At 42.4% G+C, this 18777-nt stretch overlaps 1 protein-coding gene across 1 annotated transcript in view; it reads right to left on the bottom strand.

The window, feature by feature from the left end:
* Positions 1-1334: 1334 nt before the first annotated feature.
* KCNK10 (potassium two pore domain channel subfamily K member 10) overlaps positions 1335-18777 on the bottom strand; it is a 72785-nt gene continuing 55342 nt past the window's right edge. Inside the window, exons 5-7 of the mRNA XM_033141627.1 lie at positions 10731-10917; positions 5221-5363; positions 1335-2355 (exon numbers count right to left, since the gene is read on the bottom strand). Of these exons, the coding sequence (XP_032997518.1) occupies positions 1735-2355; positions 5221-5363; positions 10731-10917 (951 nt within the window). The 3' untranslated portion in view covers positions 1335-1734. The remainder of the gene's footprint in view (positions 2356-5220; positions 5364-10730; positions 10918-18777) is intronic.

The raw sequence follows: 18777 nt of genomic DNA, 5'->3' as shown, positions 1-18777 counted from the left end.
ATCTTCATAAACTAAGTTTGGGTGGATTGTATGGAAGGAGATAGGTTTAGTGTGTTGCACTAGGTTTGGTGGGATTTGAAAAAACACAGCTGTTGGTGACAGTCTTTGAAGGCTATGCAAAAAAATTCATAGATGACATGCAAGTTTGCACATGTATTCCAACCAACCTTTCATTTCAACGCCTTTCCCCTCACTCTGTTTCTTACGCAAGCAAACACACCCAAGATCGCATTAATTAATTTCCTCACATCCACTTCCTTTGTTTTGAGGTCTGAAGCTATCTGTGCTCTCCATATGCGCTCACCAAAGATATGTCAATGGGTATAAAAATGTGTAGTAATAATTATCTTGTTGTTTGTTGTTAGCCTTAGAACCAAAGGAGGTTTTGATTAGGTTCTAAGGAAGGGAGGAAGAGAAACTAAAACAAATGAGAAAGAAAGCACTTACAGGAAGATAGTCGACAAAGCATGTGATTTAACAGTTGCACAATATGATGTTATTAATGGCACTTAAAGCTATAAGCACTTAAAAATTTTGATCATTTTTTTAATCGTCGCCTTCATCATCCTCGTGGTATTTTGGGAAGTTGTCTGTCTCTCATACCTAAATCCTAACCACCAATAGGGACACAGAGTCCTGAGCTTTGAAAGTTGCCCTACCCCATGACTTTACATTGTATATGCACTTATGCCTACTTTTTAAAAAATTCAGCTTCTGCTACAGAGAAGAGCAAAATGTTTGACATCATGCAAAGGCTTCGCTCTCCGTCTTCATTGTATTACAGCATTACAACGGAAACTCCGTCAGTGACACAAAGTGTGGATGCGAACATTTTAAAACAAGGGGCTGACTGTTTAATTGAACTAAGCGCAAGGTTATTCCAATGCAGGTCCTAAAATTTTGAAGGTTCTCCAGTGTATGATTATCAGTTTATAATAGGAATTTCTTCCAAGGGCAGGGAAAAACACCCTCACCCTCCCACAGCCCATTTTTTCCCTTTTAAAATTTCCATTTGTTATGTGCTGTTTTTGTGTGTTTTCTTTTCTTTTTTTCTGGGGGGGGGCGAATATCCTGCTGTTGTCTTCATCAGTGTTTCAGCAGTGTCCAGGCAACTTCCTTGTGCATGGGCATTTATTTATTTATTTATTTTTGGATTACTGAAAGCTAATTCATCCATTTTTGTATGTGTGTGTATATATATTTATATATATTTGAAATACAAAATGGGAGAACAATCATATTTGGATCCTATGCCAAATCATAAACACTGCCTTATTTTAAAGTTATTTTGCCTTTCTGTTAAAAAAAAAAAATCAGCAGTGATAGAAGCAAGGAAGTTGTCATTCATTGAAAAGGTAGCCTTCTTTCCTCACTTCCCGAAATGCTCTTCTAAGAGGTCTGTCTTTGCTCCCAAACATCCCCGCTGTGTTATTTGCCTTTCCAACTGTATGAACCTGGTGTTTGGATGTTCCTCTATGGCAAGCACACGTAGGCTTTCATTGTCAATATTCCAGCTGCAGACGCCATTTTCCAGAGTGATTTCTTTTGGCAGAGCAAACTTCGGTTGTTATGGCACAGTGAAATATCCCAGGATGTTATGGAATCAGACTGAATTAGGAGTCTGTATAAGGCACATGTCTTCTTGATATATCTGTATATATATCTTGTACGTATATAAAAGATTAACATTGGTTCGTGAGAGTCAAGGGTCATTGTTTTTGTTTGTTTTCACATTTAATTCCTGCCTTCAAGTAATGCTTTGTTTTCGTGTTCCCTTTCTTTGGTTTCGCTGGGGATCATCCCGTTCTCGAGGCCCATGTGCTGCTCAATGCAGTCGGTGAGAACGGCGGTGCTGGAATGTTCCGAGTGACACCCTTTCTCGGAATCCTCCTCCTTCTTCTCCTCGTCCAAGGAGTAGTTCCGGAAAGTCTCGTAGATTTTGCGCACGTCTTCCGGGATGCTCTTCTTCAGGTCTTTGTTTTTCCTCTTGGTCAGCTTGGAGGAAGAGCCGAACTTGTTGATGATGTTGTCCTCGGAGGCCCCCTGCCCATGCTTGCTCAACTGTTCCGTCCCTTTAAGGCGCAGGTTGTTAGGCCTGTTGTTGATGCTTTCCTGAGATGCAGCCTTGAAGTGGCCACTGTCCAAGGCAGCAAAGACACAGCGTTTCTCCGGAGAGAGCATATCCAGCGAGTGGGCTCTCTGGTCCAGTCCCAGCCGCCTGCGCTCCATGCTCCGAATCGTCGCTGCTCTCTGGAGCTTGTCGTGGATTTCCACGCTCAGACGCCGCCGCGTTTCCCTGAACTCCGCAGTCACGTTGGCTTTCCATTCAGCCGCATGGGCTTTTATTTCACCAACCTGTGAAAAAAGTCAAGAACAAAGAGCTGAAAAAAAATCATAGTATTATTTTTTTTAAGGGTGGGTTTTTGTAGTTGTTTGGTACTTAGAAACTCCCGCAAGTATAGATCAAATGGTGCAGGGAGGGGAAGCTACACTAGTTAGAATTGTTCACTTGGTTTCCAAATGGCTCTTGTCTACTTCCTACTATATTGCATTCATGCTATTTAAAGCCACACGGGAGGCGATGCTGGCCAAATGTCTTCTTTCACACAAGCTATTCAAGGCATAAGAGCTCCCTTTGAGACCAGTTGTGGCAAAGCTGTGACATTCAGCTTCATACAAAATACACCATTTTGACATACTACGCCAAGCTTAAATAGCAAATTGAGATTCTTCACAAGGGGCCAGGCTTTTGTGTGTGGTTCCCCCCCCCAATACACACACACACAGAGAGACACCATGAGGTGGATTTCCAAGAAACCAGAAGGTCTCTGCATTGTGTTAATAAATATGCACCCACCCTTCTGTTTCCCCCATGACGTTAGCTTTGATCATCAAAGTGCTTTCAGATTCAATCAATCCCTGGTCCCATTTCTTTCGCCCTATAGGATCAATACCGCAGCTCTATAAAGTGCCACCAGAAAGAATGTTAAAAGGAATTTAAATAGAGGCGCTTCTTTTCTGTGTCCCAACTATGACTGAGGCAAGACTGAGCCTTCTATGAGATTACACCTAAAATTTGGGGTTCTCTTCCAAGGAAGGCCTGGCAGGCTCCCTCTCTATTTGTCCTCCCTTGTTTCATCTTAGATAGGCTTACAATTTGCCTGCTTAGCAATTTCTAACACATGATCTGGTTGTTTTCAATGGATTCCATCTGTGCTGTGTGTGTCTTTGTTTCATTGATGCTTCTGTTAAAATATTATATCTATCATCACAGGGCATGATCTGAAAGTATGCAAGGCTACCACTTTGCTGAAGCTAAGGAGGCCTGGATCTGGTCGGTGCTTGAATGGGTGTCCACCACATGTATGCCGACCTGGATTCTATGACGGAAGAAATGCAGGATATAAGAGCAACAACATGGAAGAGGTGTTTCTTTGACCAAGCTGAAACTGTCAAGCTCCCTCATTATTTTTGCTATTGCTGGGAGGTTTACTGTTGCTAATGCAATCTTGCTATATTTATAGCACTGAAATTGTTGTGGTTTTTGTGTATGTTGTTATATTTGGCATTATGCCGGTTTTTTTATTATGTTATTATGAAATTGTTCTAACGATGGTAGATTTTGAGATGCCTTCCCGTTTTCTTTGATGTAAGCCACTTTGAGCCTGATTCTTTTTTGTGGAAAGGCAGCATACAAATAAAATTGGGATGGTGATAAGGGTATTGATGATGGCATCCATCTATAATAATAATTTATTAAAACGGTCTCAGACCAGCTCCAGCTTATACAACAAATCACATAGCAAAACATAAGAGGGATACAAAGAGCATTACAGTGCAAGTAAAACAGCAATTAAGATTACATGTTGGCATGCCCCCACTGGTTGCCGTTAAAAGGGTCAGCCGTTAAGAAGCTCTTGTTTCCTACGTCTAATGGCAGATACACAAAATCTGGCTACATTGATCGTGATTTCGGGATCCTTGTCATCTACCAAGGCTCTTAGACATTGGGATTCAGGTTCATTCTTGAACTTTTGTAGGACCGGTGTAATGAAGGTCAACCGTAAGTCCTCATAGAAACTACAGTGTAACAACACATGTAAATTTGTTTCGACTTCCAGTGAACCACATGGGCAGACTCATGCCACATAAGGTTTACCCTCATATCTGCCTTGTAACAGGGCAGAGGGTAGCACATTAAATCTGGCAAGGGTGAAGGAGTGTCTATACTTAGATGTTTGTAATTTTGACAGATGGTTTGCAGGAGAGAACCCTCTTCCATAATCTCTTATTACTGCATGTCTGTTCATTTCACTCATGTGGCATTGTAACTCCACGTCCCAAATACGTTGGCGAACTATATTTCTAGCTTTTTCATATCCTGCCACTATCAGGGTCTGCAGAGAAAACCCCAAACTTCTCAACTTTTCATACAAAGTATCTTTCCATTTAGATTGATGGGTATCTAGTAAGGTTAGAGGTGCATCCATCTGTCTCGAGAGACAATGGAGTGTGCCTCCGGAGGTGAACTCAAACCACTGCGTTTGTAGCACCAAAGTGACCTCAGTAGAGTGGATGGAGGTCCTGGGCTGCCCAAACGACAAGACCTTCCTCTCAGTCTTGCTAATGCAGGCCAAAGGGAAGCAGACTGATATGTTTGGCACCAGCTTGGCTGCAGGAGTTGCCAGGAGGCGGCAAACATGATGCCATCCATCCATCTTAAGGGACTCCACTCCGGATTTGTGTAGGATTTACTCCTTAGCCTTTTCTTCTCCGTGATAAGGGTAAAAACAAATAAAATGTTTTGTTTAATATTTTATACAAACCATTTTGAACACTTTTTTTAAACAGTGGAAGGTGGGGTACAAGTCTTCTACAACAGACTTAATGAACAAATAAGGGCAAATCAAAGCCAGCACTAACTGGCAAAGGAAAACCCGCCAGGGAACCAGGCAGAGGGCCTTCTCGGTAGTGGCGCCCGCCCTGTGGAACGCCCTCCCATCACAGGTCAGGGAAATAAACAACTACCTGACATTCAGAAAAAACCTGAAGGCAGCCCTTTTTAGGGAAGTTTTTAATGTTTGATATTGTTGTATTTGGTTTCTGTTGGAAGCCGCCCAGAGTGGCTGGGGAAATCCAGCCAGATGGGCGGGGTACAAATAATAAATATTATTATTATTATTATTATTATTATTATTATTATTATTTGCCTGTAGTTACCTCCTCTTTAGTCTTCTTTGAAATAACTCGCAGCCAATCTCCAATCATACTGAGGACAGCAGCAAAGTACGCAAGGCCCACGAGGATCCAGAACCATACTAAGGGCTTATACCACTCCCGGTAAGGAATTTCAGCATTTCCTCCTGGGGGGGGGGGGGGGACGGACAGACAAAAACAAAAAGTGTTTGGTTTTACCCAGGAATTTAAATGCAGAAATATCAAAGGGTGAAACCATGTTTAGTCACTGTTATCAGCCCACCTTTTTCTTTTCTTTTTTTGCAAGGAGATTGTTGCACTGCAGGGGGTTGGACTAGATGACCCTTGGGTACCTTTTAACTCTAATATTCTATAAGCATTGCAAATGACTATTTACAAAGTGATAGCTTGCCGCAGTGTGCAAATTGCTTCTTGATAAATTTACATTGTCCTGTGAAGGTTCGATGAGTTCTTAACCATACCTGATGCAGGATGGCAGACTTACAATAATAATATCCGAAGTATTCTTATTGAGAAATACACCCAGTTCGGTTCTGAAACCTTTGCTTTAGGAACGAAGCCTTCAATTGGTATGGTAGTGGCTCCTTTCTCGAGTCAACAGTGTTACTGAAACTGGACCTTCAACCATTCATTTCCTGAAACAATTTCCTCCATGCCAATGGCTTTAAAACAGCAGCACGAATCTGTCCTTTGAAATCAAGCTGTAATAACTTCTGTCCCAGCAGCCAGCACTCTGCAGGGATTGGAATATCAAATTAAATTGTTGCAAATCCGTAACTAAAATTGGAACTTTCATTTGTTTATTTCCTTTTTTCTTGTTCATAACTTCTTAAAACAATAATGATCATATTAGAGCAAGCTCTGTTTCAAACTAATTGGGGTAGCAACTGGCAACCATATGCCAGGTCATTATGCAAGGGTGTTTTTTTTTTCGTCTTCAAAGTTTAAAGTTCAGGAATGCAAATGTTGAATCAAAGTTTAGAGTTTGAAATGTTTTTGCTGTATTGCAAGGCAGATTTCAAACATAACCAACTTGCAGCGCTGAAGTGCAACTTTCCATGCCTATTCAGAAGCCCAATTAAGTTTCAACTATATTGAATGTTTATTAGATTGCACCCTAAATTCCCCCCTTTTCTATATAGCTAAATATTGACAGATCGGCAAAGGCCCACTTGAGATCAGTGGTGCAGTTAGGTAATTTTAAAGGACCACAGCTCAATGGTAGAGCATCTTCTCTGCATGCAGAAGGCCCCCAGTATCTCCAGGTAGATCTGAGTGAGATTCTTCAGACTCCTACCTGAAACCCTGGAGAGCTACTGCCAGTCAGTGTAGACAGTGTGGAGCTGGATGAGTCAATGATCTGACTCTGTATAAGGCAGATTCCTATGTTCCTAAGCCTGGACTTAAATAGCCCTATGGAGCTCAGTCCTCACACCACAATATATACAATAAATTTGTATTACCTTACTTCAAAACGAAGCAATTTCCTGGGGCCCTCCTGTTCATTCAAGGCCCTTGGCTTCTGCCCTGACAGCACCACTGCCTAATAACATTTATGCATGTAGATGTGCCACCCCTCCCCTGCACTGTGGTTCAGTCCAGACATCCCTCTCACTTCCCCCTGAGCGTTTGCACTCTTGCAGGCTGTTAGCAATCTGATCCATTTCAATGAAGCCTTAAAGTGCATTCTGCCCAACCTGTCCAGGAGCAGGCGTGCAATGATTGAAGACTCATATAAAAACCAAAGCATACAATTGCTGGCAGGGATCCAAATACTGTTTTCTCTCAACGTACGCTATACGTGCTGCCATCGCTTGATGCCTTTCCCTTTCCCAGTATAACAAAGGGCAAGCGGTTGTGCTCTTCGTTGCTACGAGGCGGCGAGGTTATTCTGATCACATGTGGCCCAGTGGGAATTTGCCATAAAGCAAGATAACGGCGATTTAAGCACAGAGTTAAGGAGGGAGCATGGCAGAGGTGCCGCTTCATCCTGTGCTATTTTCTTTTTCCATCAACCGGTGCCACCACAATCTATCAACAGTTACAATTCCACACACACACACACACACAAGCACAGTGAGTGCCATTTTGGTATAATTCTACCAACATCCACTAATCTGTGTCTCTGTGGTAATGTGTCATTTATATTTTACAAACAGCTCTTTCAAGATCAAAGGGGAGATAGCCTGACAGGATAGTCAATACAGAGCAATGGGAAGGTCCAGGCAACCGGCACGTTATTGGATGGCAATTGCTATTAGAACACAGTGGTGCATTGAAGGAACTTGTCATACGGCAATTCTTCTCAAGCGTTAATAGGTAAAGGGACCCCTGACTATTAGGTCCAGTCGCAGACGACTCTGGGGTTGCGGCGCTCATCTCACTTTAGTGGCCGAGGGAGCCGGCATACAGCTTCTGGGTCATGTGGCCAGCATGACTAAGCCGCTTCTGGCAAACCCGAGCAGTACACGGTTTACCTTCCTGCCGGAGCGGTACCTATTTATCTACTTGCATTTTGATGTGTTTTCAAACTGCTAGGTTGGCAGGAGCAGGGACCGAGCAACGGGAGCTCACCCCGTCATGGGGATTCGAACCACCGACCTTCTGATTGGCAAGCTTTAGGCTCTGTGGTTTAGACCACAGCGCCACCCGTGTCCCCTCAAGAGTTAGTCTCCTTAAAAAAAAGTTGGTCTCAAGAGTTAATCTCCTAAAAATAAAAAAAGCTGCCAACAGGAAGAAAGCTCCTAGCTGGTGGCATTCATCAACATGTTATTGGATTGTTAATAGATGATCTGGATCTGCTAGTGTCCTAAGATTCACTACCAGCTCCATCCTTACAAATTCCGTATTCTATTCCATTCATAAATCTCAGAAGAAAACCATCAAGACTGGCCAAATAAAAAATCAAAAAATCCTTCCAGTAGCACCTTAAAGACCAGCTAAGTTTGTTCTTGGTATGAGCCTTCGTGTGCGTGCACACTTCTTCAGCTCATACCAAGAACAAACTTAGTTGGTCTCTAAGACGCTACTGGAAGGAATTTTTTTTATTTTTTTTGTTTTTTGTTTTGACATGCCAGACCAACACGGCTACCTACCTGTATCAAGACTGGCAACACTGATAATATAAGGAAGCATGGATAAACTCAGTTCTATTCAAGTTTTCTGGGTAAATAGTCCAGGGGCCAATAACTAGATCTCTGCTCTTATCACCTCTCCCTCAATCAGCTCCCACCCCAGAGAGAGTGAGAGAGGAGAGAAACTGCATGCACAAACATTTCACTCCTCCAAGGGATCTGAGTAAATAGAGTTGAATGAGGAAGTGGACAAAGTGTCATCCTCATTCAGTTCTATGGGTGGTATTCAACCCTAGCTGTACTGAGAGCAGGCCCACTGAAGTTAATGAGCATGGCTAACATAGGTTCATTCATTTTAATTGGTCTGCTCTGAGTGGGACTTGGTTGAATACAACCCTATGTGCTTTTCAGAGATGAGAAAGCTAAACAATTTTATCACCTCATCACCAAGGGAGCAGCAAGAGGTGTGGGCTCAGAGGTTCTGTGGATATTGGAGCAGACCAACGGGGCATCACTGTCCCCATGGGCACTATGTTGCCAACACCTGGAATATAGGATTGCAGCCTAATCTACCAAGAGTTTAGTGTGTTTCATAGAAAGCAAAATGATCAGTTGCCTACATCCTTTCATCTTAACACAGGGCTTCACCTTCATTTCAAAGCACTTGTTAAACCCTGATAATATTTATACAACTGAAACCAAAAATGTTGGAAGAAGAAGAGATAAAAGAGCCATTTCACAATGACTCCCCACAGTATATCCTTCATTCATGGCCTTCTTGAGAAAGCACAGTGAAATGAATGGAATTTGTGGCAGCAATGACTGGTGGATTGCAACCAAAGATAGTAATATTATAAGAAGAGCTTGTCTGGATGAGATCAAATGCCCACCTTGTCCCTCGTTTGGCATCAAGTAATGGCCAACCAGATGCCTGCAAGAAACCCACAAATAAGGCACAAAGGTAATACTGCCCCCTACTACTGTTGCCTCCTCATGCCAACTGATATGAAGCACATTATGTTAAGAGTTTCTACAGAAAAACATGGAGTCAAAGCATCTTCTCTTCATCATGGCAACGGGGGGGGGGGGGGCGACACTCCCTCTTCTCTTTGACCTCCAGTCCGAAACGGTACATTTGCTTTTTGGTAATTGACAGGAACAGATATTTATGGCTCAGAATTGTAGTGTTCTCATTCCAGCAAGTACATAACATCTGCACTACACACCTCATTAGTCTTTCACTTCCAATGTCAGGTTTCTATAATGGGATGGATCCAGCGCCAAGAATTCTATTAAAGATAGAGAACATAATTCTACAAGCTAGCGCTTAAGAAGCTGTTGTCCATTTGCTTTGGTGTGTGTGTGTGTATCCCTTTTTTCAAAGACTGAAGAACAGCTTTTTGGACATCTATCATTTCTGATCTTACTTCCACTTTTGAATTTAAGTGTTTCTAAAACATTGATGTCCTTAGGGAGGCTGTTTTTATTAGGAAGAAATATGTGTGAAATAGGAAAAACTGCATTCACTTTTATGCATGGTTTGGACGCTACTGATTCCCAGCAGGGGATACCACACACACTACTATTTTCCCAAATGACTTGCAGCTGTTCACTCATTTCTTCACCAGGACATCTGCATTCTGAAAAGTTCCCTTTTCCAGATAATTTCCTTTCTTCCCCTACTAACTACTGCACCTCTTTTCTCTACCCCAGGACAAAACAAACAAACAAACAAACAAACAAACAAACAGATTCCCTCTCCCCTCCAGGTTCCAGTCCAACTGAAGATGCATGGATGGGTTGGGCTATGAATGCACCATCCTTTTAAAATGCTAAAATCCTACCAAACATGGGGAGACTTAATCTATTCCCTCTCCCTCTCCTCCTGGTGGGATTTAAGTTTGGGCTTTTCTTAAAAAAAACAAACTGGTTCTGTTTGTGCAGCCCTAGCTACTGAATCAGGAAATAGAGCTACTGTTAGGTGCTTGGGAGAATTGCATCTGGGGCTCAGATAGAAGGGCCCAGGCATTGTACTCCTTGTGCCAAATAGGCAGCTTGTCCTGGTGTTTTCTGTTCTGAAACACTACCATTATAATGGCCAGAAAGGGTACTGAGGAACCAATGAAGGCTAGGGTTGCCATATTTCAAAAAGTGAAAATCCAGACACAAAAGTTGTTGAGCCTTTTTTCCTCAGCCTTGGGATCTGCCCACTAGCCCATCCATGACCACATCACTTCCCTCTGGCACCTTGACTCTTGTTTGCTTGATCCAGTGTCTGACCTCCAAACTGGTTACCCTCAACTGGATTGCATTACAGTTAAATTTAAGGGGAGGGAATCAAAACAAAGTACTGTCTATTTCCAAATACCAGTAACAGAGTAGAACTCCTTCCCCCAGAACGTACCACCAGACACTGGGGTGCCAAATTACATGCCTCACCTGCCACAAAATCACCAAAGCCAACTGTGGTCAGAGTGACAACCACAAAGTAAAAGGAGTCCAGAACTGACCAGTCTTCAATATATTTGAAACTGACTGCAGGAATAGTGACGAAGAGGATGCAACCGGCCAGGATGAAGAGGATGGTTGAAATCACCCGGATCTTGGTCTGACTCACTTGTTTCTTCTGCAAAAGAAAATGAAATAGCATCAAAACTTTATTTGCGATTGTTAATGCAATGCTTCCTGAAACCAAGAGAAAATGAATCATTGCCTGGGAGCACTTCAAAGCAGTCTACAGAAAGATAAGGCAATAAAAATCAAGGAAATTTTACAGCATTGCAATTTAATGCTGAATATACAAATGCCAACAAAGGTCCGTATAGTTAAAGCTATGGTTTTCCCAGTAGTAATGTATGGAAGTGAGAGCTGGACCATAAAGAAGGCTGATTGCCGAAGAATTGATGCTTTTGAATTATGGTGCTGGAGGAGACTCTTGAGAGTCCCATGGACTGCAAAAAGATCAAACTTATCCATCCTTAAAGAAATCAGCCCTGAGTGCTCACTGGAAGGACAGATCCTGAAGTTGAGGCTCCAGTACTTTGGCCACTTCATGAGAAGAGAAGACTCCCTGGAAAAGACCCTGATGTTGGGAAAGATGGAAGGCACAAGGAGAAGGGGATGACAGAGGATGAAATGGTTGGACAGTGTTCTTGAAGCGACTAGCATGAGTTTGGCCAAACTGCGGGAGGCAGTGAAAGATAGGCGTGCCTGGTGTGCTCTGGTCCATGGGGTCACGAAGAGTCGGACACAACTGAACAACAACAACAACATACAAATGCAACACAGGCCTGTGGCCCAGATTCTCCTAACTCGTCCTGCTAGCAGAAGCCCATGCAAGGAATTCCTCTAGTGCTATGTCAGTTTGCATTTCTTAGTGCATGAAGTATTGAGCTGATGTGTGGAGATCTTTTCTATTCTGATTAACACAAGAGGATTCTAGAAGCTACTAGAAGTTTCTCTGAGTGAGAGAAGCAGGCAGAAGCTTCATGACTGTTTGGGTTATACCTTCTGGGAAGCTGGTTTGAACTAGTTCTCTTATCTCTTCCAATCATGCTGACTATAAATATAGTAGAAGGGCAAGAACACAGGCCACAGAAGTAAAGTGATACTGGATAGTGGTTCAAATGATACAAATGTTTCAAATGTTTCAAATAGTCTCTTCTGTAGATGGATTTATTTAAGTTTATACGTTAGATCACCTAGAAAGGAAACAGGGTTTCAGAAAACTCTCTCTACCTCATTCCCTATGGAAATGCCAGCTGCAAAATTGGCAGTTACCAATCCCACCTGCCAACGAGCGTCTCCATTGCTCTGGACTGAAGAAGCTGAAACTGCATTTCCTCAGCTCTGAAAAGGTCACCTGAATGTGAAATGTTGCAGTCAATCGCCAGGTAGCAGCTTGGAAGGGGGGGCGGAATAATAATCCCACAGGTCTCAGCAACACAATTTTGCTTCTAAGACTGCAAGTTATTATTCCCTCCTGTAATTTCCCTGGTTATATGTCGGCTCTGTGTCTATCTTTGAAGAAATCAAATGAACAGGAGAAATATAACCCAATAAAAAACAGCCCATCAAATCCACAACGTGTGATATATCTGTATCTATAGCTCTCTTCAGGCTTTCCTTTAAAATACTAATTAACACATAGGGGAGGCAATGGGGACAAATGCAATAATTCCACAAACCCCTCTGTCACGAAAGGAGACTGCAGTGGGCAGCTTTTCTGTACCCACTGCGGTTCCCTGTAGGGTTGTGCATTGAATTCAGACAAATCCCAGATCAAGATCTTTGGACAGTTCTGGGGCTCTTCCAAGCCAAAGCAGGATATCTCCAAAGCACCACCACCCCAGCACCCCGCGCACAAGTATTGCTGTTTTTGAAACCTTGGTAGTTGGAAACCCAGGCTGATCTATTGCAAATCATCTGGAAATCTACCAGTAGATCCCGATCTACAGTACCTTCTGCCTACCCTTCTTCCAAACTCCCCTCTGAAGCAGACCCTCATTTTGGAGGTGGTCACTGTGTGCGCAGTGCACCTAACCTGCTAAAAACATGAATAACATAGCATGCAAGAGGGAGCCTTAGTTTGACAGGGATCCTATTGCTGACAGGTATAGAAGTGCTCACGAATTATTTTACCCCCTGCTGTGCCCAACTCTTGTTTCTGCTCATCCAAAGAAACACATAATGCAGTATAAGCACTAAAATATGAAGCAACTGCAATCCCATAAAATCGACCATGCTTCCAAAAGACTGCAGTTGCTAAATCCAAATATGTATGATTGATGGTTTGCATTCTTTACAAAAGCAGCCTCTCAGCCCCCTTTTGTATTTCTCCTAGAGACGCCAACGCCGTATGGGGCGCACAAATCTTCTGAGGTAATGGACTGCAGCTTTTTATTTTAGTTGCTGGCACGAACAACATCAGGTGAGTCATAGACTCAACTAAACAACCACAACATTCTCAATTATTGCACACACACACACACACACACACACTCGCATGCTAATAATGGGCAGTCTCCTGTAGCTCAATGTTTAGAGAAGGGTCTAACTGAAAAGAACTATGTTTAACTCAAAGACTATCTGTCTTGCGTTTTCTACCCTTTTATTTACTTCAGGGACTCTACCTTCGTAAAAATAAAGCACTTTGCATGCGTTATAACATAGTGACACCAGATGGTGCTGTGGAGTCCCATCTTTCGCCACTGGGATTTCCCTGTACGAAGTTTGCAACGCATTTAACTGAATCACTTTTATGATTCTGTTAAACGCATTGATCCAGCCCAGGTGAAAATCATTCGGCACCCAACATGAATACATGTTAATCTCCAGGTGGCCACTTCATTTAAGGGAAAGCAAGTGATGGGAAGGGGCTGAAAACCAATGGAAATGTGTGCATTGATCTTGATTAGAAATAACCATGCTGGAAAAATGAATGACGTCTTTTTTCATTTCACCTTTACTAATGTTAGGCATTCTTTTGTTTCTACTCACCATGGTGATTTTGTGCAAAATGCAAGCAATGGAAAGGAGGATAATGATCACTGGCCCAGTTAGGCTGTGATTTAGCTAGCATATAGCTCTGGTGTTTGGAAAATGTGAATAAATCTTTACTCTTAATCTGAGAGGTAGCCTCAATATCAAGCTGTCCTTTTCACACAGAGCGGCCCAGGTAACACAAGCAGTGCAGTAAACTCTTAATCGTACATTCAATACTTGCTTGTTTCCCAGCTCCATGTGATGGGAATAATTGGTTTGGACTCATAAAACCATTGCAGTGAGATTTAAAGTGGAGTGTTTAAACACCACATTTAGTGGGGAGCCATGCAGCTAAATCCCCATATCACACTGACTTTAAAAAGACAAAACAAAACAAAATCCACGTGTCTTTGAAACAGCAGCTCCCTACCTTCCTAAAGCAATGAGAGCAGATTCTTAAGAGTTGAAGTCACAACAGTTTGCAACATCTCCATAGCTAATATTCTAGAAGAGCCTGTACAGTATAATGCAGTTCACACTGCTAAAAAATATCAGGCAAGGAAATTGTCAGGAAAGCAGAAAGGAATGTTGTCTGAATGCAGCCGAAATGATGTGGTGGTCTCACCACTCATATAAGCATGAAATTGCTATGCACAAGTGGTACTAATCATGACAGTATATGAAGTTGTAGTTTACTAGTAATTGTGTCTAGTGAGCTTCACTTTTGGAGCATCTTCCAAAGCTTATGTATTCAATCGTCAGCTCCGCACAGGGACAGAACAAGACACAGGAATTCCTGGCTCCACCCAGTGCAATCTAATGACTAAAATAAATAACAACTCTATCCACATACAGCATCCAGCTTCTTACATTGTCATATGCCTGAGCCTTTTGCCCAGGCATGGAGCCCTTTTACACTTAAGCCATGAAGCAGCTCATTAACCATAGTTTACTCTTTCATCAAAAACACGAAGCTATAATAATAATAATAATAATAATAATAATATCAGCTTAAACTGAAATATGGTAACCAACTTGTTTCCATCCTTTGAAATCTGAACTGATCATTTTGGTAAACTAAGGAAGTTAAGAGGGAATTATTCATACTGGGCAGTCAAATAAAGCACTGCTTTGAGGGCTATTTATACCCACAGCACAATACTGTTGAAATTGGATTCAGTTCGATTTGAACCTGCAGCCATGGTTTATATCCCTCCCCCCCCCCCCAAAAGGCCCTGAGGCTTAAAGCAGTTTTTGATTCAGTTGAGTTTCTAATAAGAAATGAAAAGCCCAGGTTGGCCAGAATTCTCATCTGAAAATACAAACACCCTTTTGATTTTCCATTCCATATTAACATTCCCATAAATCAGAAATGGCCAAAATTGGCCCTCCAGCTGTTTTGGGACTACAATTCCCATCATCCCTGACCACTGGTCCTGTTAGCTAGGGATGATGGGAGTTGTAGTCCCAAAACAGCTGGAGGGCCAAGTTTGGCCATGCCTGCCATAAACAGTACGAGAGAGACTCAAACATAATTTAAATTTCATATATCAAAATGTTTGCAGCATGAGAGCAGAATACCTCTGGACATCACCCTGAAGAGGTTAAATTATTACCTCAGCAGTTCTGAAGCCTGTGTGCAATTAGAACACTCGAATGTGTTTGCAAAATGTGGTGTAACCAAGTTTAGTCCTTTCAAATTCAGATTAGCTAAAGCTGAACTATACTGTAGTTTTATTCCTGTGGGAGAAATTACCCTTCTACTTTTCCAGTTATGCTCCAGGAGAACTGCTAAAAGTACTGTTGTTGCTGCAGCAAGCAACCGAATTGCTCACAGAAGAAATTGGTTGGGAAGAGTTCCAAATTGTGGAGCGCATCCCATCGGCTTTCCAGGCACATGCACAAAGAGAAAGAACAAGCCTTCCCACACGCACACAACATCAGCCAGCAGAGTTAGAGCAAGGTTTGTGTCCAAGTCAGTACCACTGCATAGCGATGGAACAAATTAGAGGACATGCAAGCAGGAATGCAGTTTTATGTTTGTGTGTGTGTGTGTGTGTGTGTGTGTGAGAGAGAGAGAGAGAGAGAGAGAGAGAGAGAGAGAGAGAGAGAGAGAGACAGACTTTGTGCAGGCCACTAGAATGAATGGAAGGTTGCCTGGATGCTAATGGCCCAGAGACCGGACAAAGTCCTTGCCGGAGAAGAATGGCAGATTAAGTTGATGGGCTATGCCGAAATGGCAAAAATGACCAGAACAATCAGAAATCAGGAAGACGAAAATGTTAATAAGGAATGGGGGGGGGATACATAATTTATCTTAAAAACCATTGTAAACAGCTGAAACATTAGTAGGATTGGAATACCACTTGTAGCTTAATGTTGAATTTTGGATATAATGGAGATGAAAAAGATGTGGATTATTATAAAAGATACAGGAAGAAGAAGAAGAAGAGTTTGGATTTGATATCCCGCTTTTCACTACCCGAAGGAGTCTCAAAGCGGCTAACATTCTCCTTTCCCTTCCTCCCCCACAACAAACACTCTGTGAGGTGAGTGGGGCTGAGAGACTTCAAAGAAGTGTGACTAGCCCAAGGTCACCCAGCAGCTGCATGTGGAGGAGCGGAGACACGAACCCCGGTTCCCCAGATAACAAGTCTACCGCTCTTAACCACTACACCACACTGGCTCTCTTCACAGGAGGAAATGGTTAACAAAAGGATGCACAAAGGGGAGGAGGGAAGTTCAGGAGAATCTTTGGAAACTTGTTTTTATGTTGGTTGTTGGATAATTGATTTTAAAATTTTAAACTGAAAAACTATTTTTAAAAAAAAATAGAAGGAAAGGAAGGAAGGAAAAATCCTTTAGTACACTGATTTCCCTTAGGGTCAAACAGGAAACATCAAAAGGAGAAGACTATAAGCTACAGCTGGCACAAAAGCAATTTCTACATACTTAGAGCTTTACAGAAACACGGTTGATTTAGTTGGAGCTCAGTAGGGGAGATTCTTCAAGTCCCAGTCAAGATTAACTTCACAGAAACTAGAGTTTTGTTCTTTTCATGGCTCCTCTAGCTTAAGTCAGGGGGTGCTGCAGTTCATCCCAGTACCTGATCTGGAGAGTCACTTCCTCCCAGCCACCCCAACCGGCAGGCAAATTCCTTCTGCAGACTTAGAAAAATATCCTAATAGAGGATATGATTAATATTAATTTGCATACAGTTCTGGAGACAGTCCCATGGGATCTGAGAGCTATGCCAAAAGGAGGAAAGAGGAAGTGTATTCATCCGCAGATCTCAAAGTATTGTAGGTTTTAAAAGCATTTATAAATTATCTATAGTGATAGCCTGGCAGACTGAAAAGCAGACTGCCTTGGAGTCCAGCAGAGATCAGTGGAAGGGGTAGATCCTGGCAAAACATGGCACTGATACCCTGTTGTCACAGATACTCTTTCAACCCGAAAAGTCCAACTTGGGTTGCATAAGAAAAATCACTCAAAGAAAAGTAGTTTTAACTACTCACTCCTAAGAAGAAAAATGCCTTGAGGGACCATGTTTCCTAGTGGTTCAACATCCTTTATAATGAATGAGATGGGCGTGGCTTGGATGCCCCCCCATGAGTCCCCTTCCAAACCTGCAATCCTGTATCTGTGAGGGTAGAATGTATAAGGGGAACCTCACAGAACCAGTTCCTTTGCCAAGGCAATGGCTTTGGCTGGCTACTTACAGTAAGTGCCTTGATTTAGCCTATCCGAAGAAGCTGCCCTGTGCCATAGAAACAAATGGGTGGACCTTCCCTCACTTAGCTGCTACACAGAACAAGAGTGTTTTTTGTTTGTTTGTGTGTGTGTGTGTGTGTGTGCAGATATATGTCTTGCTCTCTGCTGGATTTCAGGGCTTCCCAGGAAACCAAATGGGGAAGCAAGATCCATTGGGGTGTTGATGATATGAGTCTCTCCATTTAATGCTGAGGTTGTAAATGTGTGTCAATAAAACCATATACAGTCGTACCTTGGATCCCGAACGCCCTGGTACTCAGACATTTTGGCTCCCGAATGCCGCAAACCCAGAAGTGAGTGTTCCAGTTTGTGAATGTTCTTTGGAAGCCGAAAGTCCAATGAGGCTTACGGAGCTTCCTGCAACCAATCAGAAGCCGCGCTTTGGTTTCCAAACATTTGGAAGACGAATGGATTCCATTCAACTTCCAAGGTACAACTGTATCTTAAAGACACCACAGTCACCATTGACCTTCATTCCAAACCAAAATTGGGTAAGCACAGGAACCTTGGAGTCTCTCACTACTCAGAGACTCAAGTGCTGCATAGCAGTAATCTCGCACCAGATCCCAGGTGCCACTCAGGATTAAAGCAAGCATTGTCTCTCTATTTTTTGTTCATGTGACTGTTAAGAAACAATCATTTGCTGCATTCAGACATTTTGTCATATGTTGTTTTGTATATATCGAGGCCACAATCCTATACATGCCTAACTGGGAGTAAGTCCCACTGAACTCATTGGGGTTTATTTCCAAGTTGACATTATGGGGCTGAGCTGACAGAAGTCACATTTTGTTCTGTGTATGGTTATTTTTAACAGTCAATGGCCTAGTTTGCACGTGATGCAAAGCTATGGTTTGTTTAACAAACCACAAGTTAATGAGAACTGAACCATGCATTTTCTACAGGCAACCAAACCGTGGCTTGTTTCTCCAAAGTTTTGTTTCTTTTCCAATTGTTCTTGCCTTATGCCTTTGTAGCTTGGTGAGCATCTGGGGTGGTACAGTCACACAACCCATGATTAAAGAAGAGTACAAGTTCGCACATACACACAAAGCCATAGTTAAAACAAAGCAAGGCTTATAAGTCAAAAACAAACTGGACAGGTTTGGAGTATCAAAAAAGCCATAGTTCAATACACTGTATTTGAATAAACCATGGCTTAGCATTACGTGCAAACTAGGTCAATGTAAAGGTAGCTCATTATGTATGTAATGTAAGCCGCTCATTA

Source organism: Lacerta agilis, chromosome 1, assembly GCF_009819535.1.
Source record: "Lacerta agilis isolate rLacAgi1 chromosome 1, rLacAgi1.pri, whole genome shotgun sequence".
Classification (NCBI taxonomy): Eukaryota; Metazoa; Chordata; class Lepidosauria; order Squamata; family Lacertidae; genus Lacerta; species Lacerta agilis.
This window is presented reverse-complemented; position numbering and strand designations above follow the sequence as displayed.